A 22,603-nucleotide genomic window follows, 5' to 3' on the forward strand; every position below is an offset into this window, starting at 1 on the left:
AAAAGAAAGAAAAAGCATAATCCTCGCCTCCGGTCCGGCCATAGAATTACAACTATATTATTTATGTGCTCAGGCCCACTTTGTCTATGACTGGCAACAGGCTTCTGATTTCACACCTCATGTAGCAGTGGAGGTGAGAGCAGTGCATCCGGTACCGCTCAAAGCTATGATTGTAAATAGCAGTGCTATATTTGAAAAAGAGGAAATGGATACAGTGCAATGTATGGTCCACGCATGGAGAGAACTTGGAAGGTGAGAAAGAAAGTCCCATTGTACGCACCGTCTATGCCACTGTTGCATCATACCGAAACCTCAGTAAGGAGGGAGACTGGCTCACTTGGTGTTTTACATAAGGCAGGGGTACAAATGATGGGAGACGTATACAAAGAGGGAAAATTCATAGATGTCTCAGCTCAAATAGCGGAAGGGATCTACAATGATGCTAGTCATATACAGCAGACTACACGCTGCTTTGCGCAAATTATACCCACAATTCCTGGAGGAACCACAGATGTTAGGAGCGCTACAGTTAATTTACATGACACAAACAAGATCAAAACTTAACACACGCTTATACAACACTTCACAAATAGATCTGGGGGTTTCAGGGGAGGGACCACTAGAAAAGTGGAATGCTGTTCTCTCTGAACAACTGACTGTAGAAGACTGGAGGACATGATGCAAATTGACAGGACAATTAACTGCAAATGGGAATCTTAAAAGAATTCATTTTAAATATTTACACCAAATGTATTAAACACCTGCTCAGCTTCATAAGTATGGATTGAGGGATTCTGCATGCTGAGTGAGATATTAGAGCACCAAATGCAGACTTCAAACATTTAGCATGGGACTGTACCAAGATGTATGAATTTGGGGTGCAAATCACTCACACTCTGACAATAATGGTGGAGGAGGTAATAGAGTGTACTCCACAAATGTGTTTATTGAGAAACGTAAAAAACATACTAACTATTAATCGGAAATTAGTAGCTATAGCGTTACTGTTGGCAAAACGAAGAATCTCCCTTCACTGGGGCTGAAAGCCCTCACCAAAGGACAATAATTGGTTTCGGGACATGGTGTACTGCCGAGATCAACTTACCTGCTATGCAGAAGAACTACCAAGCGTGTCTAGAACACGTGATATGGGGCCCGCTAGCTTCCTATTTGCTAAGTATGCCCAGTGATTAATGTATATCTATGTACTAGTTAGAGATAGGATCTTTTTGCCAAACCACTGAGTGTAATAGTATAACTGCAAATAGATGGTTGTTGTAATATGTTGTTGCGCCCAAAGGTGTTTTACAACTGTGTATTAATGCTGATGAACCTATTGATTGTTTATTTTTTGGAAACCCAATGAATAAAATTAACCACCATTGCCGCCTTACAGATTTATGCAATTGGGACTCCCCGAGCAAGAGTAGAAAAGGCGATCTGGCCCTGATGAAATAGGCTCAAACGCCTGCAGAAGACTCAGGCATAGCAGATTGTGATGCACCGGATGAGCCCCTGAGACAAAGACCTCTTCGGTACCACCTTACCTTTTATTGCCACTCAGTAGCTGTCAAACAGCTGGTCATGTGGCCGGACTTCCCTGGTGCAGTCCAGGTAGTAATTACGCGCTCGGCCAGGATCCAACCGATGCAAATGCTTCTCCTCAGTCGTATGGGGAGGATGAGATCAGGGGGTCAGAAGTGTAATAGATTGGGCAATTTAGAAATGGGTGACCACCTTAGGAAGGAAAGAAGCCTTAGTTCTTAACACCAACTTATTTGGAAAGAAAATAGTTAAAGGAAGGTGACATCTAACATCTTGCAACACACTGATCCTTCTAACAGAAGTAAAAGCAACCAAAAACACAGTTTTGAGGGACAACAAACGCAGGGTGCAATTGTGGAGTAGCTAAAACGGAACCTCCATCAAAAAAGTAAGGATCAGATTAAAGTCCCATTGAAATATCACAAATGGAGTTGCAGAAAAAAAGGTTGGTCAGGCCCTTAAGAAAATGCAGGACAACCAGGGATATGAACACGGAAGGCTGACCCGGCTGAGGGAAGCAGACACATTGCACCCCCAGCAAGTGAAAGTGCAAATTGCAGAACCTGATCAAGCTTAGCCTGCAAAGGATCTGCACAATTGAACACACAACACATGACTGAGTTTCTGCATCTAAGCAGACTTAGAGGAGGGAAACGTGGACTTTTCTTCCTGTTTGTTGGAAAACAAATTTTTCTTTGTTTTTAGACTAAAAATATAGCAAAGGGAATGAAAGGTCAAGTTAATATCTTAAGTTTTCAAACTGCAAATTCTTTGACATTCTGAAGGAGTGGTTAAAATCAGTTTCAGAGTATGGGAGTTTATATTGAAATACTGTTTTTGCTTGGATTGTGTTTTTGGAAGCAGCATATGATCAACTGATCAATGTGAGTGTTTAAAATTGCCCCTGGACCAGCTATACTTTAACAGTAATATGGCTTCTGTTTTGAATTAGTTTTGGGCAGAGGCATGGAAGCATTTTGTCGAGAAACTTGCATTCCGTCCCATAATATCTGAACTCATGTGATTAGGAAAAGCCTGTACTTGTAGTGGGAGTCTATAGGCTTTCAGATGTGTAAAGTACGTTATAGAAGCGGATGGGATGATATTTTAAACAGTTGGAACTTTTATTTTCTAGTATACTGTATTTAAAAAAGACAAGGGATTTGTTGGTTTTTGCTTTGTTTCTCTATATTATTGAATGATTTAGCAAATCCATCACAAAACTTTGCATTAGTAACCATGACTATGTTAAAATAACCAGGTAATTAGAATGATGACCTTCTTGGCTAAGGTTATTTGGGCACTGTCTCTGAGGGATGGTGTTTAATTGACAATGGAATAGAAGACAGTAAGTACCAATAATCAATCAATATCTTAACAGAAATATAACACAAACTGAAGTAAACTGAGGAAATAGTAGGTTTGAAAATGCAAATGTGACTGTATGAGCAGTAGTATCAATAAGTTAGTCCACAGGTTGATGAAGTTCTAATTGCGCTGACTTGTTTCCAGTTATATAGACAGGAAGGCACCAGTCGAACTAGAATGCAGAAGAAAGTAATAGGGGGGGCTATGTCGAGGGTGAATGAAGGAGATTCATGGAGGTTTGTGGGTATTAAAGTAGTTGTCAAGGGTGGTCCACATTCGCCTCTGAGGGGGGCGCCATGGAGATTATTGAAGAGATATATTATCAATAATATTTTAAAATTTTGATTGATTCTTGGGAATCGACCACAAGGGTTGTATATGAATTTATATTATACATATATGGATTATCACCACAGGGTGATGCTTTTTGTCAGTGTTATCTATTTATGATGTATTTTTTCACCATGTTTTCTAATATTTTCCGGTCCTTATTTTTGTATTTGTTTTCATTGGAAATCTTGTTTGATTTATATATTTTGGTGTATATTGTTTTAATTTTGCGCTAAATATGCGTCCTTTCTGTTGCATAAGCTACAAAGTTTGCTTTTCCACCCACAGGTGACACAAGTGAACTTGGTTCAATGTACCAACGTTGAATGTGAAATACAGGTTATTTGTTGTCCCATTGAACCCCACTCAATCCATAGTAAAAGTGAAGCCATGGTTTTGGGTTCATAACAATCCCTATAACGGGATTGGGGCACTGTGGTGGCAATAAACCATTTTCTTTCTTTACACTACCAATGAAACATCACTAAGAAGAACAGAAATGTATACAACAGGGCGAAACTGTTTCTTAACACATCTAAAATAATCATACAGAAAAGGATAACAAGCATTTACAATGCAATAGGTCTCGCAGCATTAATGTTTGAGTTATTGGCATTGTGTATGACAAAGCGTTGCATACATTTTTTAGCAAACTTTGAATTGGTGAGCAGTGAGAGTGTGTGCAAGAGTATGCTGTTGCTCACAGCTGTTATTATTCACACAGCTCTGATGATGCACCTCACGCACGGGGCTGACGCAGTTATTATTCACACAGCTCCGATGATGCACCTCAGGCACGGGCTCACAGCTGTTATTATTCACACAGCTCTGATGATGCACCTCAGGCACAGGCTCACAGCTGTTATTATTCACACAGCTCTGATGATGCACCTCAGCACGGGGCTGACGCAGTTATTATTCACACAGCTCTGATGATGCACCTCAGCACTGGGCTGACGCAGTTATTATTCACACAGCTCTGATGATGCACCTCAGCACGGGGCAGCCGGCAGTTATTATTCACAGCTCCCTCTCGCAGCGAGCCCGGGAGGCACGGCAGACAAAGCGATTGCTTTCACTTTCGCGATTGCTTGAAAAACAAGACGTGCGCGTGCAATGACAACCAGCATGGGGGGTCGTGTCTTAGCCCGGCTCATGTAGCCCCGTAGTAATCCTGCACAATCCTGCTGTAAATCCTAAATCCGCGATATCATACCCGTCGTCCCGGTCCCCACATACCCTGGGCTGCAATCTGCGACCTCCGGAGCGGCAGTGGACCGCGGAGCCCCAGCCACCCAACATGGGAGTGTTGCGCGCAGCCCAACCTGCGACAGTCGTTGTGAGCTGGTGCCAGAGTGTGGCATGGACCCGGAGTTGTGCGGGTGCCCGGACCCCAGCCCTGACCTGACGATGACCGCTAACTCTGCTTAGCGAAGAGAGTGCCCCAGGTCCGTGCCTCCGTTGTTTTCCTGGTTGGTGCCGGGGCCGCAGCTGAGCAAGGAAGCATTGTCCACCGCGACAATTGTATGCAGGAGCTGTTGGGCACCGATGAGCCGCTCGCGGCCTGTGAGCCGCGCTAGACATCGAGTGGCTGGCGGTGACATTTTGACCTCTCTCTGCTACAGAGAGTAGAACACAATTTGGAGAACTGGTGAGGCAGGTGAGGAGCGGTGGGGGCCCAGAGCGAGAGAGCCATCAGGGCACAAGACGGCTAGAGCATGGGAGACCTTTTTGGTTGGTGCTCACATTTTTAGGAGGTGGCGGGAGGTGCGGTCTCGGTGCGCTCGTGTGTGTGTGTGAGTGCGCGCGTGTATGTGTGCGGGCGGGGGGAAGTCTCTGTATGTGTGCGTGTATGGGCGCTCATGTGTGTCTGTGTGTCTGCGCATGCATGTGTGTTGGCGCTTCCCAGGAGACAGATGTCCACAGCGAGCGCGTTCGCGCGCGTGGCCCGCTCCGATCGCCTTATTCAAGATGCGCGCGACCAGGTCCTGTCTCCTGGAAAGCTGTGTCGCTGACTAGAGTTCTCTGGCGAGACCGCGCTTACGCTTGGTTAACGCCACGAGACCTAAAAACAGCAAGGCGGCACATTGCAAACAGCAAAAATAGAATAAACATTTCTAACATGGTTATAATGTCATCTAAAATCCTAACACCCTAAAACCTATGTTTATGCGCTATCCGCGGAGAGCATGTCGTAGAGTAACTTGATGGCTACAGTTTTGTAGAGATAAGTGGCGCACTGCATACCTTGCTGACAGCTCAGGCTGTCATTTTCGGAGGAGCCGCTGTGAAAGCATTCCCTGTGAAAAGCAAACATGCGCTGCAGTAGCAGCCTCCCTCAGGTACCCGGCTCTTTTCAGTGGCAGGCAAGATGCATCATCATCTCTAAGTGCACGCAATAGTCAATATCGTCTTACACAGTATCTTACAGAATCATCTGGGGCGAAGCACCTCTCTAGCCAAGGGATCGAGTAATGGCCCTTAAATACTAAATATTGTCAGGGATGAAAACCTCTGACATAATTTCAGGAATGTGGTACAAAAATTACGGGTCCTTGACATATCTAGGAAAATGAAAGACGAGTAAACGCCAAATCAGACTACACTTTTTGATGATTTACATAGGAACGTGCCTAGTTGGCCATGACATAGTGATAAGGGAACACTTGTTCAAGACTGTGTTACTTCAGGTGTTATATCTAGGTCGTTATCGGAATTACTTGACAAACTTGGTGAAGCCGCCTGATGTCACCTCTGGCGCCTATTAAGTTCAGAGCCCACTACCCGCGACATTGTTTCTTTGATCTGTTCCAGATCTAGTTTGACACCTGGAATTGTTCTACAGGTGATGAATCTGCAGGTAGAAGGATCCATCAGAATAAAGCATAACCAAATGGGATGATGGACGAAGTGATGAACATTGCAAGCACTCACCCGCAGTCAACTGATCTGGGTTTAATCCATCATCATTCTTTAGCTCACTCCGCCACCACAGTGGCATGGCCATATGCAAATCAGTCTGACCCTGTGCCTCATGGGAACAGTCCAGCCCGAACTGCCAAGCCATGTCTACCCTGGAACGGAAACAAGCATCCTGGGAGTGGTTTCTGGCTAATCAGCCGTCATCAGCCAGGCTAGCTTGAATCCAGTGGCGTAGTGAGCAAGGGACCCACGTCTGGGCATACCTGCCAACTTAGGGTGAACTCGTTATCGCATCCATCAGAATAGCCGATTCTGTTGTTCAATACTTCACACTTTTTTGGCAGTTCCCCAACTGCTGTGGCTTCTGTTTCATCCAGATTACTTAGAGTTTACATTTTACACTTTATTTGCACAACGGTAATGCTTTGAGCGGTAGGAAATAGCAATAGCACACATGAAGTAGATATGAAGAGGTATAAACTGCAATCAATGAAACAGTGCTTTGCCATAGGTGATAAGTACATTCTCAACAATAGAACTTTTGCCCATCCATTAAATATTTAAAATATAGTTTTTATGATTTGTTTTTTTATATTGCCTTTCATACCGCACCTCTGCAGTTTAAAAATATTGTAAATAAAATATGTTACTATTAACCAATTTATAGTACTCGATATACTGACCGTGCAAGACTCAAAAACTTTCACATCCCTACTTTTGTCATCGGCAAGCATTGAGCTCACTCAGATATCCTATCATCATCAAAAAAAGTCTATTCCAGATTCTAAAATCCTGAAAACCGCATAAATCATCCTTAAAACCACATAAGTCATATTAACCCCTTCCATGCGGATGACGAACCCCAGCCGTCATGCACTACAGTGCTCATGTGCTGATGACGGCTGGGGTTCGTCACGGCCCGCCCCTGTTCGTGCTGTTTACAGCACACCGTGGAATCGCGGCCGCATGGAAAGGGTTAAAAGCACATCCACCTATAAAATCATTAGCATCAAAATCCAATAAACAGTATTAAAATAACATTAAACAATGCGTATCCGATATGGAGGATATTTCATCAAGCAATTAAAAAGTAATTACCATCTGATAAAATGAACAAGTGGTCATGATAAAATAGCAAAAATCTCAAAGTGCTTAGCAGCAGCCAGTTAGTAACACCAAAAATTAAAGCATGCCTGTATCATCTTACTAAGTCTTGACTATGAGAAGTGCAAAGCAACATTTTGTTACAGAAGTTTGTAGACCGCCAATATAATCATACTACGTCAAAATTCAACCTCAAAGCAAGGGTTTCTTGTGAATAATCTATGCAGAGAATAGGAAGTTGCTGACACTAATGTAGATCTTCTCGTCAGTGTCCGTTCTCATTCTCAATGCACGTTCTATTCTCCTTATGTCTAACAAGATACACATGGGTTTGATCCACTTCTTGCGGGGGGAGACATAGGCTTTGTAAAAGAAGAAGAAATTAAGTAGAGTTTCCTCCTCTAGATTACAGGTGAGACAACGTGCTTAGGCAATAATTGGATCCCGAGAGAATGCAGAAAATGTTAATAGGCAACATTACACATCAGAAATGTATAAAGAACTGCTTGGCTAGGGTGCCAAGTAATCTGGTCTAGAAAAGGCTAAAACAAAATTGGAATACATTAATATAAAAAAAAACTATCTGTTCAGCTGCCCTGACTGCATTTTCCTAATTCCTCATCCCATGCCGTACAGTTCATACTTTCTCAGTACAACTGTGTGTTTTTGGACAGCATAAATGTCAAAACTGTGCAAGTCCACACTCGCATCAGGATAGGTTGTCCTTAGTCTTGACTGACTCACAGTGCACCATCTGTACCCCTAACCTAGCAAGGTAACAGGTGGTATGAGCAACCTCAGAATAAGACAACACTGCCTAAGGAAGTCATGGAAACAGATCTAAAGTTACTCAAAGGGAAACACAAGAAATACTCAAATTGGCGCTTCAAATATTAATTGAAGCAATAGGATTCTTGATTAAAATATTTGTGCTGCAATTATCAATAGAAGGACACAAAACAGAGCAATCAGCATCACAAGAATGGTAAAGAAAATGAATAGTTCAACCAATGTGCTGTTACAAAGAATATATGTTTGAATACGAGTAAAGGTATAGTTATGATCCTACCTAGCCTGCTGTGCCAAGGGTGAGTGAAGCTGCCAGAGTCCCTGAGAGTGAACTAACTCCCCAGTTACCTGTGGGTATGTTTCATCCGGGAGCCCGTCTTGGTGTAGAGCTAGGTGCCATCCTTAAGAGGTAAACAGGTTTCAGCAGGGCAGAAATTCTGGCATGAGGTGACCATAACAATGTCAGCAAAATGCACCTAACTAGATAACGGAGTGATGATGTTTATATAAGAAACTTCACCCATGTTGCCCTGTCGAAGCCCCCCTCAGTTCCCCATTATTGACTCTTTCCTTACAGTGCTGAAGGTGAGCGGACAATAACAAACAACATTTTGAGCAGTGAACTTAGCTCTCATATAGAATATTCAAGGCTCTCATAATATGCCAACGAAGAAATTGAAATGTACAAAAAGTAATTTCTGAGAATATTATCCCATACAGGCATGCAAGCAAATGTGGGTCAACTGTCAATGTTCAAGAAAGATGTCAATTTTAAACTTGAGTATGTAAAATGGAGATGTTCTTGCCTGGGCCTAATGTGACCACATAACACCCATAAAATAGATTTTAGTCTATTTTTAAGCATGGATCTTGGAATAGAGGCCGCATCATCAGGGGAATGCCACAGAACGGCTACGTTAAGCTTCAAAGTGATTTCCGTGACAAACCTTGTCCAAAAAATTTTCAGATAAATATTTGGACACATTATTTCTGCAAGAAGGAGCCTATATGGAGACAGTTCTTCTTTGGACCATAATCTATGCCAATACAGCAGACGTCGGAGTTTGCAAACTAAATCAGTTGGAAGAATGCCACATCTATAAACTGCGGAACATAGGGAGTGCTTGGGGGCAGGTTCAACAATGCCCTTAAAGTGGATGTTGTTCCTCCTTGCCCTGCCTTCTTCGTCTTTCACCCTAGGGGCCAGGCCCCTGGTGATCGTTTCCAAGGATGCAACGTTTTTTTGTAAGGTAATGAGCGAGTCCTCTACTCCTGAGACCCTAGTCTCAGCCTTGGTGATGCGCTCAAAATCATTCCGAAGGTCCTGCCGTAGGAGCATGACGTTGGACCCCACCCTGCACACCTCCCTGTTCCGCTGTTGGGGCTCCTGCTCCAGCACAAAGATCTAGGGTGCTCTGTTTGGCAGAGCCTCCATACACCTTGTCCCTCGCAATTGTGTAACTCGGATCACTGGGCTCTCAAAATGGAAGATCGATGGCCCCCCAGACTGGCCCCCAACACGAGGAGCACCCACGAGGCCCATGGTACATTGGCCTTCGCTGCCACAGATGCTGCTGATGATCCTGTCTTGTGTCCAGGAGCTCTGGAAATGGGAGGCCTGTATGGTGCCCTCTTGCCCACAAACTGCACCAAAAGCTAGCCTGGCCGCTTCCACTGACTGTTGCACCCTCCTTTCCCCTAGTGGGTGCCCCCCAGTCCTCACAATCACGCGTTCACGATCGTCTGGGCAGTGCGAGTTACCACCGCACCGGATCCTTCATCCCTCGTGGCTCCAAGACCCAACCCCACGTCAGAGGATGAGCGAGGATTCAACTAGGGCCCAATTATTCCAAACCAGACTCCCACGTGCCATAGTGTCTACTGTAGTGTTCTCCCGAGTCGCCCACAGCCACGCAGCATGCAGTACCCGCTGCCACTATGGCTCCACCGTTAGCTCTCTTTCCATCGGTCCCAGTATACTCCACTGCCATCCAACAAAGGCAATCCAGCCTCAGATCCGGGCAGCTGCGTCCTCCCACGTATGTACAGTCACAGAGTCTCTATATCAGGAGCCCTTCGGGGCATAGAACATCGCTGTGTCTCTGGTAGCAACCCCCGGGTCGCAGACCTCAGTCCCACAGCCAAGTGACAGGGCCACGTTGCCCAACCCCCAGGCCTTGGAGCTACCCGCTGCGTAGCCCCAGGGGCCCCGCCGGAGCTTGTCTGGAACGCTGTAAGTCTTGCACCAGGAGCCGGCCAACAGCAAGCCGCCCCCCCAATGCGGCTCGATCCATCCGTAGAGTACGAGACAAGCGGCAGGCGGAGGGAGAGAAGCACCAGCGCACTCACCGGAGCCTCACCGGGAATCGCTCCGCAACGTGGATGCCTCCGCTGCCACCACTCAGGTTCCTCGTCTGTGTCAGAGGGCTAAGTCACTGCCCTGCGTAGACAGGCGGCTGCGGGGGATATCAGCGCAGCCCGCGCCAGTTGTCCTCAGCCTCCGCAGGCGCCACCTGGGCGCTGCCTCACAGCCACACAACCGGCCTCAAAGGCCGTACGCCTCATCCGCTGCAGCGTTCACTACAGTCGTGGTCTGACCTCAAGGGTGGTAGGGAAAATTTCAACGGGCAAAACAGGATATTTGAAGGATTTTGAAGATGGGCTGAGCAGAGCTCACCTAACACGCGTCCACCATGTTGGATCGCTAGGCCACGCCCCCTGCATGTTATTATTAGACAGGTGTGGGAGTGTTATCTATGAATTAATTTTAGTTCAAAAAGCACCGTTCTAATAAGCATGGGTTGGTCTCACAAAAAGTCAGAACAGATTTAACACAAAACAGCATATTCAAGGACTAATGCATGGTCAACAACTGTGCATATTGAGCACTACAGACATGGAGCTGATGCTGTGCCCTTAGTCTAAAGCCTATTGTTTTTAAGACCACACTCAGGTGGCTCAGTGGGTTGCAGCTGCAACAGGCCCTGCCCCATGGCTAGGCCTAACACCTAGGTACCCAGATATCGCTCCTCCCAGTTGAAGGACATGTATAGTAAAGTTATGTAGACAAGGGAGCTGGGCAAAATATATTCCACCACTTGCACTCTGAGAAAGAACTGCTAGATATACATATCGATGTAACACAAATTAGTGAATTGCACACAAGAGCCACATTGGCAAAACTTAATCATGAAACCAGTTGAATCAAGTGAGGTTGGCACAAGTCAGAAATCTTTTGTCTAGCTAAAAAGTCACATCAAATTGAATGTGGCCCTACTTTAGTAACTAAGAAGCAAAGAAACAGTTTCAAGGTCAAAAGGAGTAATCTTCAACCCTTAGGTTATTAAAATTATCAATGTGGGTAACTATCACCTACAGCTTTCTCGCTGTCTTTATTTGCAATAAAGTCTTGTAAAATATCCTGTTTTTGTAAGTGCAGTCATTAATTTAAGTGTGGCTAATGCGATTAGGAGCACCTAACACTGCAATAGGAACAGGTTTCACAACTCCAAGTTTTCACAAATGCAGAGTAAAGCAGATTTGATAAGATAAGTAGAAGCTCCATTGCCTACTCATATCCCTCTGACACTTGTGTGGTTTTAGGGTGTTATGCCTTCCACAAATCAGTTTCAGTCTGAGTACCAGACTATATGTAATGTAGAATGAAAACAGCTACTGTTAAGGATAGGCCAAGCTTAAAACTGTAGCTATCAATAATTTCTCTCCAACTGCAGGATACTAACATTGTGGATTTGCTATTCATTATCCACCTTTATGGAACTTACTACAGGGCCAATCAGAAAAATCATAAAGGCACTCTAAGAAGTTTATGAGCCCTTCTCTGTGTGGCCTTCACCCCACCGCTCGCTATGACTAATTCATCCAGTAAAGCCATGATGTATAAATAATCTTAATCAAGGACTCTATTAGAATACACATTTGATCAAACACTCCTTTTACATTATATCAATAAAGATTAGACAACAATTAAACAACTATTCCAATAACTTTGTTGCAAAAACCTACCTTGTAAAAACGACGCAGGAGGTGAACACTTTCTTCTCTTGCTCCCTAGAATAAAACAGAAATCTTTTTAATATTATGACACACATCATCAAAATGAACTCCTTACAGACAAAAATACATATTGCAAGGTCCTACTTGCACACAAAAGCCAGGTCTCAACTGTTTCAACCCTGTTATCCATGACAGAGTTACTGGACTCAAATTGCTTGTTAAGTTTTTAAAACCCAGCCAGCGTAGTTAAAGAAGTTTCCAACTTAGGACCAGATTAAATCGTTGTTAAGGATTAACCGTCTGCTAAGATGAAAATCAGGCCCTTATAGTTGGGATAGTTCCTACAGTGAGCTTGTCGCGCCAGGCGTCTACACTAAGATGTTCTCAGCATGAGGCACCCAGAAGCATTTGCTAAGCATTAAAAAATAAACCAAGACGGTGGACTTCAAACCTTGGTGTCCCTGGATGTCGGTCTCGGCCGCCACCTTTTCAGGGGCATTCAAGGCCCCTACTCTGTCTCCCAGAATGGATTTCGACTTTGCTCTCGCCACCTACAAGTTGCTAATTAACACTCTTGAATTATAGCACCCCTTAAGAATACCCACCAGTCCCCTTCCAGGCATCAGACCCATTGGTTTTCAGACACATTACGGCAACAGAAATCCAAGTGTAAATGGCTGGAGCGAAGAAGGTGCTCATCTAAATTCCCTATGGATAAATCCATATGCCGGGCTGCAGTAAGGATCTACCACAATAAGGTCAAAGCAGCAATTAAAGCGCACATATCCTTGACCATTGCTCAAGCAGGCAACTCCTCCAGAGTATTCTAAAAAAGCATTAAATAATTTTGACACTCCAGGCCTGCGCAACTTCCACCCAGACAAAGTTTCTGTAACTCTCTTGGAGACGTCTTTAAAGAAAAAGTCAATTCTATGTATATGAATTTCCTGCTCAGCCTAGACAGCACAGAGTTGGAATTCGACTTCTTCAAATCCTGAGGCCCTTTGCAGCCTGGGGACTTTAATCTCTGACCTACTGAAGAGGTCCTGAGATGATTTCCTTGTATCAAGTCAGGCTCCCCTTGCAATCCCTGTCCCTCCAAGATCGTGTCTAGTTTAGTACATCATCCTGCACCTTTCGTCTCAATGCTATTCAATCGTTCAATCACCTTTGAAACCTACAGTGGGAGTAGAAACGCACTAGGGTCCTCACTCCTAAAAAAACATCCTTACATCCCAAAGATCTTGCAAACTATAGACCAATCTCGTTGTTACCTTTGATGCGAAAAACCCAAAAAGCTTAATTAACAGCCAACCCATAGCTTTTCTGGAGACCCACAAGATTCTGGACTCCTCTCAGTCTGGTTTCCACACACATCATAGCACGGAGACATCGCTGCTGGCAGTACAAGATAATATCTGCACCTCTCTGGATGTCGGAACTCCAGCAATGTCAGTGCTCCTGGACGTAGCAGCAGCATTTGACACAGTCTCCCATTACACTCATCTGCAGACTGCAAGCTGCTGGCATTCATGGAAGAGTGCTACTTTGGCTGAGGAACTTCCTGGAAAACCGCAACCAGAATGTGCGTCTGGGTCCTTTCGAATAAAGAACAATGAACATCAACATAGGGGTCCCCCAGGGATCATGTCCGAGCCAGACAACTTTTAAACATCTACGTAGCACCCCTGGCTCAGATTGTAAAATCATGTGGTGTGGAGATCGTGTCATAGACAGATGACACACAACTTCTTTTCTCTTTCGGCCCCAAATAGCCAAAATAGGGTACATGCTATATAGGTTGTACTGTTCACATTGTGATGAAAAAAGGAACTGGCATCTTGGGAGCGATGCCCGTCTAACAGATAGGTAACATATAGATGGGGCATATATGTGGCTCTTCAATTACATCTTCTATGGCTTCCATCTGAGAATAATGAAAATCAAACGAATCCAGTGGAGCGCTCGGCACATTAAAAACAGATGCGAAATTGGTGGAAACAAGTACCGATTAGAATTAACATTCTTTTGTGTCATGCTTATATATCTTGCTTTAAAATAACATCTAGCCGATGTTCTACACACATCGACCCACTACGTGGAAAAACACACTTGACAATATTCTTTTTTTTCTTAATGTAACAAATGTTGTTTTATGACTTGCTATATTCAATATTGTTCAGAACCTGAGCATATTTGAGGGATTTGCTTATTTTAGTTGAAATATTCCTATTTAATTTTGAGAAACAGTATATTACAAAAAATAAAATGGTGCAACATATGTAATTAGGATACTTCACATTACCTTATGGATCCAAGACCATTTAAAGTCACTTAACTCAACGAGGCAGCCTTTGCGGAATTTGTGTAGAGTGACTGTCACAGAGTGTAGCAGTAGCAATGCCCTGGTCTCAGTATTTTTCCTTTGCCTATTACACTTTTAGTACCGGTGCACTCTGGCCTATGACACTTTGAGGAATATTGAGGCTTCACGTGCATCCCCCGTACCACATAGCATCCCCTAGTGAAAGGCAATCGGCAGTAGCCCAGCCTAGCTATTTTGGGCAAGGGCATCCTAGGAAGGGAAAGGGGCTGAAAGAAATAATGCAAGCAACACCCAAGAGACACAAAGCACACCACTCCACCTCACTTCCTGCTATAAGTCAGCTACCAGCAGTCTTCTTACTGATTTCAATCAATTAAGGCAAAATCCAGAAAACCCTTGTTGCCTCCTAATTAATCTAAAACACCATCTAGGTTTCTCAAAACCCTCGACGGTAATATTTCTGATCAGGATTTCAATGTTTTTCAGGAGTTGAGGTCATGTCCAGAGTAGTAGCTTTATCAATTGCATGGCTGCTGGCAGACTAATATCATCAGGCGGGCTCGAGATTTTTGTATGAGAGAGAGACTTTGATAATATTTACAGCAAATAATGACATATTCCAGATTATTGTACATTTAGATCATTATAACTAACAAAATGCAAAGGCTCACAGAAAGCTGTTTGCTAACTCGAACGCCTGTGGTGAGAAAGATGATCCACCCAGATTAGAGTGGTTTCATGACTCAAGTCTAATACGTTGAATATATGCCAAACACATTAAGCTACTGAATATAACAGAGCAATAAGAAGGTCATGTTAGATAACAACTGAACAAACACCTCTGCACCTGGGCTCATTACTCACCAATATCAATATAAAATAGGTAGACATGTTTGAAACTGGCTTTCCTAGTGTTCTACAAAATTATATCTCTTTAAGTCATCTGATCAAAACATATAGGCCCCCTTTGACTAAACAAAATACATTTACAGAGAAATCAGTAGAACACAACCTGCTGAAAGTAATTGAACAAACATGCCTACAAATCATCCATCAAGAAATCAAAAATGCTTCACAACACCCTACAGATCTCTAAAGGAAAATGACCTTCCAACGAGCTACCTAAGATCCTCGGAGAGTTAGGAAACCATGAGTGCACCAATTCCAAGACAAACACTAAAGCATTCAATGATGTCATCACAAAACACTTAATTAACCCATCATCAAGATCTATCTTGATAACTAGTCTTCACTCAGTGTGCTACAAAACAATATCAAATGGCCCATGTTTAGGAATACAAACGGCTTCACCCAGTAAGATGCATAGAGCTGCCCAGAGCTTCATCAGGATGCCATGAAAACAACTGGGGGGAGAAAAAGAGTGACTGCATTACAATTGTTAGACTCACTTGCATCCTTTGACACAGAGCCTAATCACGTCTAATCCACTTCTGAGGGAAGAGGATGATGGCATCCATAAAAATCACTGGGCTGATGTGTTCCAACTTCTAGGATAGATCACACATAATTTTACTGCCCCTTTTTACCTCAGTTCCTATTGGAAACTATTGGTGTTCCTCAAGCCCAAGTATTAGCTACCTCTCCTTCAACACCTAATTCGGCTTACTACTGGACTTCAAATTCTTCAACTGAATCTGATACAACTATACCCGTTAAGCAGAGATCATTATGAAACTTGAGAAGCCACAGTTACAAGTCACCTAATGACTAGAAGCTGGTCACCTAATGACGGAGATGCTAATGGAAAAATGACTTCTGCCCACGGACTTAGGCAACTCAATGGCAACACAAACTAAAGAAATAACGTCAAAAGTGTACTGACTTCAGCCTTTTCTAGTATGCACTGTCTAAAGGCACATGCACTCCATTGGGACCATCCTTCATCCAAGTAAAACTAAGATTATTCCCAGTAAAGGCCCCTTTAGTCTAGACTGGCACCTGCTAGCGGTCACAGCCTACAAGAAGGAGTGCACCTGTAGAAGGAGTAGTTTGTCCTGTAACTCCAGTTCTGTAGTAGGGGTATCTCTGTTATAGTCATAATCCAGTGAATAGTCCCCCTCATGAGTTTGGACCCCGGAGCAATCAAAAAACATCTCTTTAGCTGTCTAAAAATGCAGTCCTGCATAGACACTTAAGAGATAATTTAAAGACAGATAATGCAGCCTATATCCACAGGCTACACTGTCCAGTACTTCAACTAGACATTCCACCAAAACCACAAACAGCAAAGCCTGCCAACTTTTCTTCATAGAGAAAAACTTCCCCTTTTACCAACAAAGCCTCAGGAATGATAGAGAGGAAGGGGAGGACAGACAAGCCCCATAGGCTGCCATTATGTGGCTCAAAAAGGGATACAGTGCCTTTAAGAAAACTTTCTAGAACTTTCAGTATCCCAGAATGCCCAGCAGGTCCCATTTACATTCAGTTCTTTTTGAAGGCGTATAACGCTAGACCTGTAGCATTCCGAACATGAACATCTTTCTACCCGGGGAGGAGGGCGGGCGCTTATGACTATAACAGAGATACCCCTACTACAGAACTGGAGTTACAGGACAGAAACTACTCCTTCTGTAGTAGGGGATTTCTGTGCATAGTCTTAATCTAGTGAATAGAATGGCAAACCCATCCCCACACCAAAGCGGCGGTGGAAAAAAAGAAGTACAACACCACTACTGTGCGAACAGATTTCGCAGCGAAGCCTGCCCAACCTGGCATCAGTGTCCAGACAGTAATGCTTAGCAAAGGTATGGATCGACTTCAAGTGGCCGCCCTGCAGATTTCTGCAATGGGAACATTACGTAACAAAGCAGTCGTGGCAGCTTTGCCCCTGGTGGAAGGAGCCTTAGGTCCCCCTAAGGTCTTATTAGCCTTTTGATAACACAATTGTACACAGGACACAATCCACCTTGAAATGGACTGTTTTGAGGTAGCAAGACCTGTCCTGACTGACCCATAATTGATAAACAATTGGTCTGACCTACGAATATCCTTGGTTTTATCCAGATAAAACTTCAACACCCTCCTGACATCCAGTGAATGTAGAGACCTTTTCGCTGGAGAGGAAGGATTCTGAAAAAACGTAGGTAAAGTTATGGTCTGGTTAACATGGAAATCAGAAATAACCTTAGGAAGAAATTTAGGGTGAGTACGCATAACAACCTTAGCAGCATGAAATACAGTGCAAGGTTCTTGCCAACACAACGCCTGAATTTCACTCACCCTGCAGGCCGATGTAATGGCCACGAGGAACGCCGCCTTCCAGGACAGGTGCTGCAACGAAGCCTTATGAATAGGTTCAAAAGGTTCCTTCATCAATCTGGACAGCACCACATTCAATTCCCATGAAGGCGAAGGAAGCCGGACAGGAGGAAACACTTTCTTCAAGCTTTCCAAAAAATCTTTGATCACAGAGATCTGGAAGAAGGAGGTCTGTGACGGGCATTTCCTGTAGGCAGTCAGCGCAGCGAGATGAACCTTAATGGAATGAAAATTAAGGCCAGACTGCGCCAAATGCAAAAGGTACGGAAGGATGACATCTTCCTTACATGTCGTCGGATCATAGTTCTTGGACTTGCACCAGATGCAAAATATCTTCCACTTGTACGCATAAGAAGTCCTAGTGGAAGGTCTCCTGGCTTCCTTCAGTATGTCCATACAATCTGCAGGGAGATTCAAATGGCCATATTGCACGATCTCAGGAGCCATGCCGCCAAACTCAAAGACGAGAGATTGGGGTGCACCATCTGCCCAACCGAACTTCGTGAGAAGGTCCTGCCGGCACGGCAGCCGGATGTGAGGAAGGAGAGACCGGTGAAGCAGGTCCGTGAACCACCACTGCCTGGGCCATTCCGGGGCAATCAGGCAATCCGTGTCCTGGACTGGGCCAGCTTGATGAGCACCGCCGGAATCAGGGGAATGGGTGGAAAAGCGTACAGAAAGCTGTTCGACCAGTTGATCCATAACGCATTCCCCAGCGTTCCCTGCTGGTAGTACCTGGATGCAAAGTCTCAGCATTTGCTGTTTTCGCCGGTGGCAAACAAATCCAAGTCTGGAGTGCCCCACCTGGTGAAGACGTCTCCGAGCAGTTCGTCGTTTATGACCCATTCGTGGTTTTCCTGGATCAGTCTGCTCAGTGCGTCTGCCTGAACATTCTGCACACCTGGTAGATGAGTAGCCGTTATCGTCAGTCCTCTGCCAAGAAGCCAGTGCCAGATCGCCTGCGCCTCCTGCGACAGGGTGCACGATCTCGAGGCCCCCTGCTTGTTGAGGTAATACATCGTGGTCGTATTGTCCGTCTGTACAAGCAGAGAGTTGGTCTGGAAGGACAGATGAAAGGCCTTCAGTGCCATGTGAACAGCTCTGAGTTCCAGAAAATTGATGTGATACGTGGACTCCGTCTGGGGCCACGTCCCTGGATCTGTAACTCCCCAGAATGCGTTCCCCAGCCGTGGAGAGAAGAATCCGTCATGATAGTCTGAGTGGGAATGTCCTTGTGGAAGGGAACCCCCTTCAGGAGATCACCACTATTTCAGAGACTGTAGAGCATGCAGAGACAGTCGTATCTTGTTGTCCCAGTTTCTTCTCCTCTGGTCCCACTGATCCTCCAGACACTCCTGCACCGGTCTCATGTGTAGCCTTGCATGTGGCGTGAGGAAGATACAAGAGGCCATGGACCCCAGTAGAGAAGACACCGTCCTCACTGTCTTAGATGGAGCGGTGATAAGGGCCTGAGCCTTCCGAAGGAGTGATAAACATCTTTCCTCCGAAGGAGACACGCTTGCTGACAGCGTATTGATAGAGGCTCCCAAGTACTGTAGGCATTGGACCAGAGTTGGGACAGACTTGGACATGTTGATGTGCAACCCCAGCTTGTTCAAGAGAACGGGCGACTTCTGGAAGTGCGCTTGAGCTTTCGAGAAGGAGGATGCCTTGATCAACCAATCGTCCAGGTACGGGTAGACAAACACCTTGTTCTTTCTCAGGTGTGCTACTACCACTGCCATGCATTTGGAAAAGGTCCTGGGCGCAGACTTCAGCCCGTAACACTGTGTATTGATAGTGATTGGCGCCGACTTGGAATCACAGGAACTTCCGGTGTTTCTGTGCAATGGGCACATGGAAGTATGCATCCTGTAGGTCTATCGCACACAGCCAGTCCCCCCTTTGCAGTGGAGGGTAAATCTGGTGCAAAGACAGCATGCAAAATATTTCTCTGCGAATCCACTGGTTTGCTTGTCGCAAATCCAGAATAGGCCTTAACTCGTTCTTGTCCTTTTTGCGGACCAGAAAGAACCGTGAGTAAAGACCTCTTCCCCTTTGTAACAGAGGGACGTCTTCTATCACCCTTTTCTTTAACAGGGTATCGGCCTCCGCCTGGAGCTCGCGCAGCTGAAACTGCGAGCAAACCAGTGGAATTGCTGGAGGCGGGCTGGTGAACCGAAGACTGTATCAATTGCAAACAATATTCAGCACCCACTTGTCCGGAGTAATTTTTCTCCTCTGCCAGAAAATATTGAACGCTTCCCCCCACTGGAGTGGGTAACGGATGACGGGGAAGTAATCGCTCAGGGCCTAGACCCGGCCAGGCCTTTGGTTGCGGTGGCAGATTGCAGACACCCATGCCCCTCTGACGTTTCTGGAAGGGCTTCCTCTGGAACTGCTGCTGCTGCTGTCCAGACTGTTGACCTCGCCCTCTGCCCTACGCCCCGTACCGTCTCTAGAATGGGCGGTAGTTCTTCTTCTGGTTCTTCGGCTTCTCCAAGCCCACAGCCGTCAGAGTCTCAGCCTTCGCCTTCATGCGGGCCATCTCATCGTCGGCATGTTTCCCGAATAGGGTCTCGCCCGAGAAGGGCAGGTTGGCCACCCTCTGTCAATCGGAGCCAAGCGTGGCACCTCTGATTAACTCCATGGCAGTACCCGTGGGCTGCCAGGAGAGAAGAGTCTGCAGCTGCGCTGATCATCTGGTTCGACACTAGCAAACCCTCAATCAGGATCTCCATAAAATCCTCCTCCTTTTCCCGTGGAAGGAGGTCGGCGAACTGTTGGAGGGACTCCCACAGCGCCCGATCATAGCGCCCCAACAGCGCAGATGCACTGGCAGCCTTCATGGAGTTATTGGCTGTCCCGCACACCTTCCTGCCCGCTGAGTCCAACAAGCAACTCTCCTTGTCCGGAGGCACAGTTGAGTACGGGGGGTGGCGTGTTGCTTCCTCGCCGCCGTCACAATTACGGAATCCGGAGCTGGATCCAATCGGAAGAAAGCTGGGTCCGTATCAGGAGCCTTGTATTTCTTTTGCAGCCTGGAGGGGGCTGCTTTCGCCACCGCCGGAGTGAGGAAGAGCTCCATGGCGGGTTCCACTAAACCAGGCACCAAGGGCAACAGAGGCCTAGATAGGTGCTTCTTGTGAAGTCTCTCAAATATTACGGAGGTCGTAGGCGTGGGCACAGTCAGTTGGATGCCCAGCTTGCTCGCACCCCTCAACAAGACTTCCTGAAAGGAGACCACGTTGTCCACAGGGGATACCCTCATCCGAGGGGATTCTGATAGAGTTGGCGAAAAGTCCCTTGTGCTGGACGAATCCGTACTGTACCTAGACCGACCCCATCTACAATGTCGTCTGGATCTCGTCGATGAGCGACGGCGAGTCCTGGACCTCCCTCTCCGTCCGGAGCGAGATCTAGGTCTTCTAGGCCTTGGGCGTTCCGCGGGTGCTTGCGGAGGAGCCTGCGGTGGTGGCCTGACCGGGGACCTCGGCCGAGGTGCCCCCTTAGGCGGCGTAGGGAGGTGCGTCAGTGAGACCGACTTCGGAGCCCGTGGCGGTCCATGTGGAGGAACAGGAGGAGGTGGTGGTGAAGGAGTGCGCAGCGGCGGCTCCTTAGGCAGTGGAGGAGGAGGAGTAGGTGCCTTCAGGTTGGGGGGTGATACACCACAGAGTACACCGAGCCCGGTGACTCCCTCATCTTCTTCCTTGGAGTAGGCGATCGAGAGGCAGCGCCCCCTGTTGGTGACCGACGTCGCCGTCGTGCCCCGGAGGATCCGTAAGGACTCCTGATTCCAGAACGCCTTCTGGAGGATGATCTCTTCCTCTTAGGTGCTGAGCGCCTCTTCGGCGTCGAAGAACGCCTCCTCGACGCCGATGAACGTCGGCACGACGTCGTCGACCTATGCCTTGACGACAGACTTCGCTGCCTCGACGCTGATGATCTGCGCCTTGACGTCAAATTTGTGACTTCGGTGACCTCCTTCTCAGCGCCAATCATCGAGTCGACGTCGAGGGCGAACGGCGGTGTCGCCTCGACGGCGAGCGCCGACTGGAACCCCTACGACGTCGAAGTGTCAACGATGACGTCGAAGAGGACGACGACGAAGATGATGACGTCTTCGGTCACGTCAGTCTCCTCGACGTCGAACGTCGACGTCGCCTCGACCCAGAGCCCTGGGTAGACGGGGAGCAGAGTGCCTTCATGCTTCTCTACGCCGTCGTCGATGCCTTCAACGGCGACGGAGAACGGTGACACTTTTTGGCCTTCTTGACGCTGGGGAGCCCGCCAGAGGCCTCAGCATAGGCAGAGGAAGCAGATCCAGCATGCCCAGACCCACCTTGACTCTGCAGCCTTCTTTCCTCCAGTCCTTGGAGTCTGACCTTCTTTCTGTCTCTCAGGGTCCTGGTGGAGAAGGTCTTGCAAATCTCACACTTCTCAGGTAAATGAGTAGAAGGGAGGCAAAGGATACACACAGGGTGTGGGTCCGGCTTGGCCTTCTTCCTGGAGCACTCCGGGCATTTATTAAACAATGCTGGCCTTTTTGACAAAAAAAAAGAGTGCTCAGAATACTAGAAAAGGAAGAGGGCACCAAAACACGTCGAGTGTAAACACTGACACACTTTAAAATTGCAAATTTCTTACAATAAACCCAAAAAAGGGAGAGCTCAATGCTCCAGGGTCCTGCTAGCAGGAGCCGGCAAAAACAACTGGAAGTAAATGGGACCTGCTGGGCATTCTGGGATACTGAAAGTTCTAGAAAGTTTTCTTAAAGGCACTGTATCCCTTTTTGATCCACATAATGGCAGCCTATGGGGCTTGTCTGTCCTCCCCTTCCTCTCTATCATTCCTAAGCCTTTGTTGGTAAAAGGGGAAGTTTTTCTCTATGAAGAAAACTTGGCAGGCTGTACTGTTTGTGGT

At 46.1% G+C, this 22,603-nt stretch overlaps 1 protein-coding gene across 4 annotated transcripts in view; it reads right to left on the minus strand.

Moving 5' to 3' along the window:
- Nucleotides 1-22,603, minus strand: part of CLEC16A (C-type lectin domain containing 16A) — a 704,284-nt gene that overhangs the window by 362,510 nt on the left and 319,171 nt on the right. For all 4 annotated transcript variants that reach the window (XM_086941416.1, XM_086941414.1, XM_086941413.1 and 1 more), the window contains exon 15: nt 12,085-12,129. In XM_086941416.1, coding sequence (XP_086797542.1) covers nt 12,085-12,129 — 45 coding nt within the window. The remainder of the gene's footprint in view (nt 1-12,084; nt 12,130-22,603) is intronic.

Source organism: Lissotriton vulgaris, chromosome 10 (assembly GCF_964263255.1).
Source record: "Lissotriton vulgaris chromosome 10, aLisVul1.2, whole genome shotgun sequence".
Lineage (NCBI taxonomy): Eukaryota > Metazoa > Chordata > Amphibia > Caudata > Salamandridae > Lissotriton > Lissotriton vulgaris.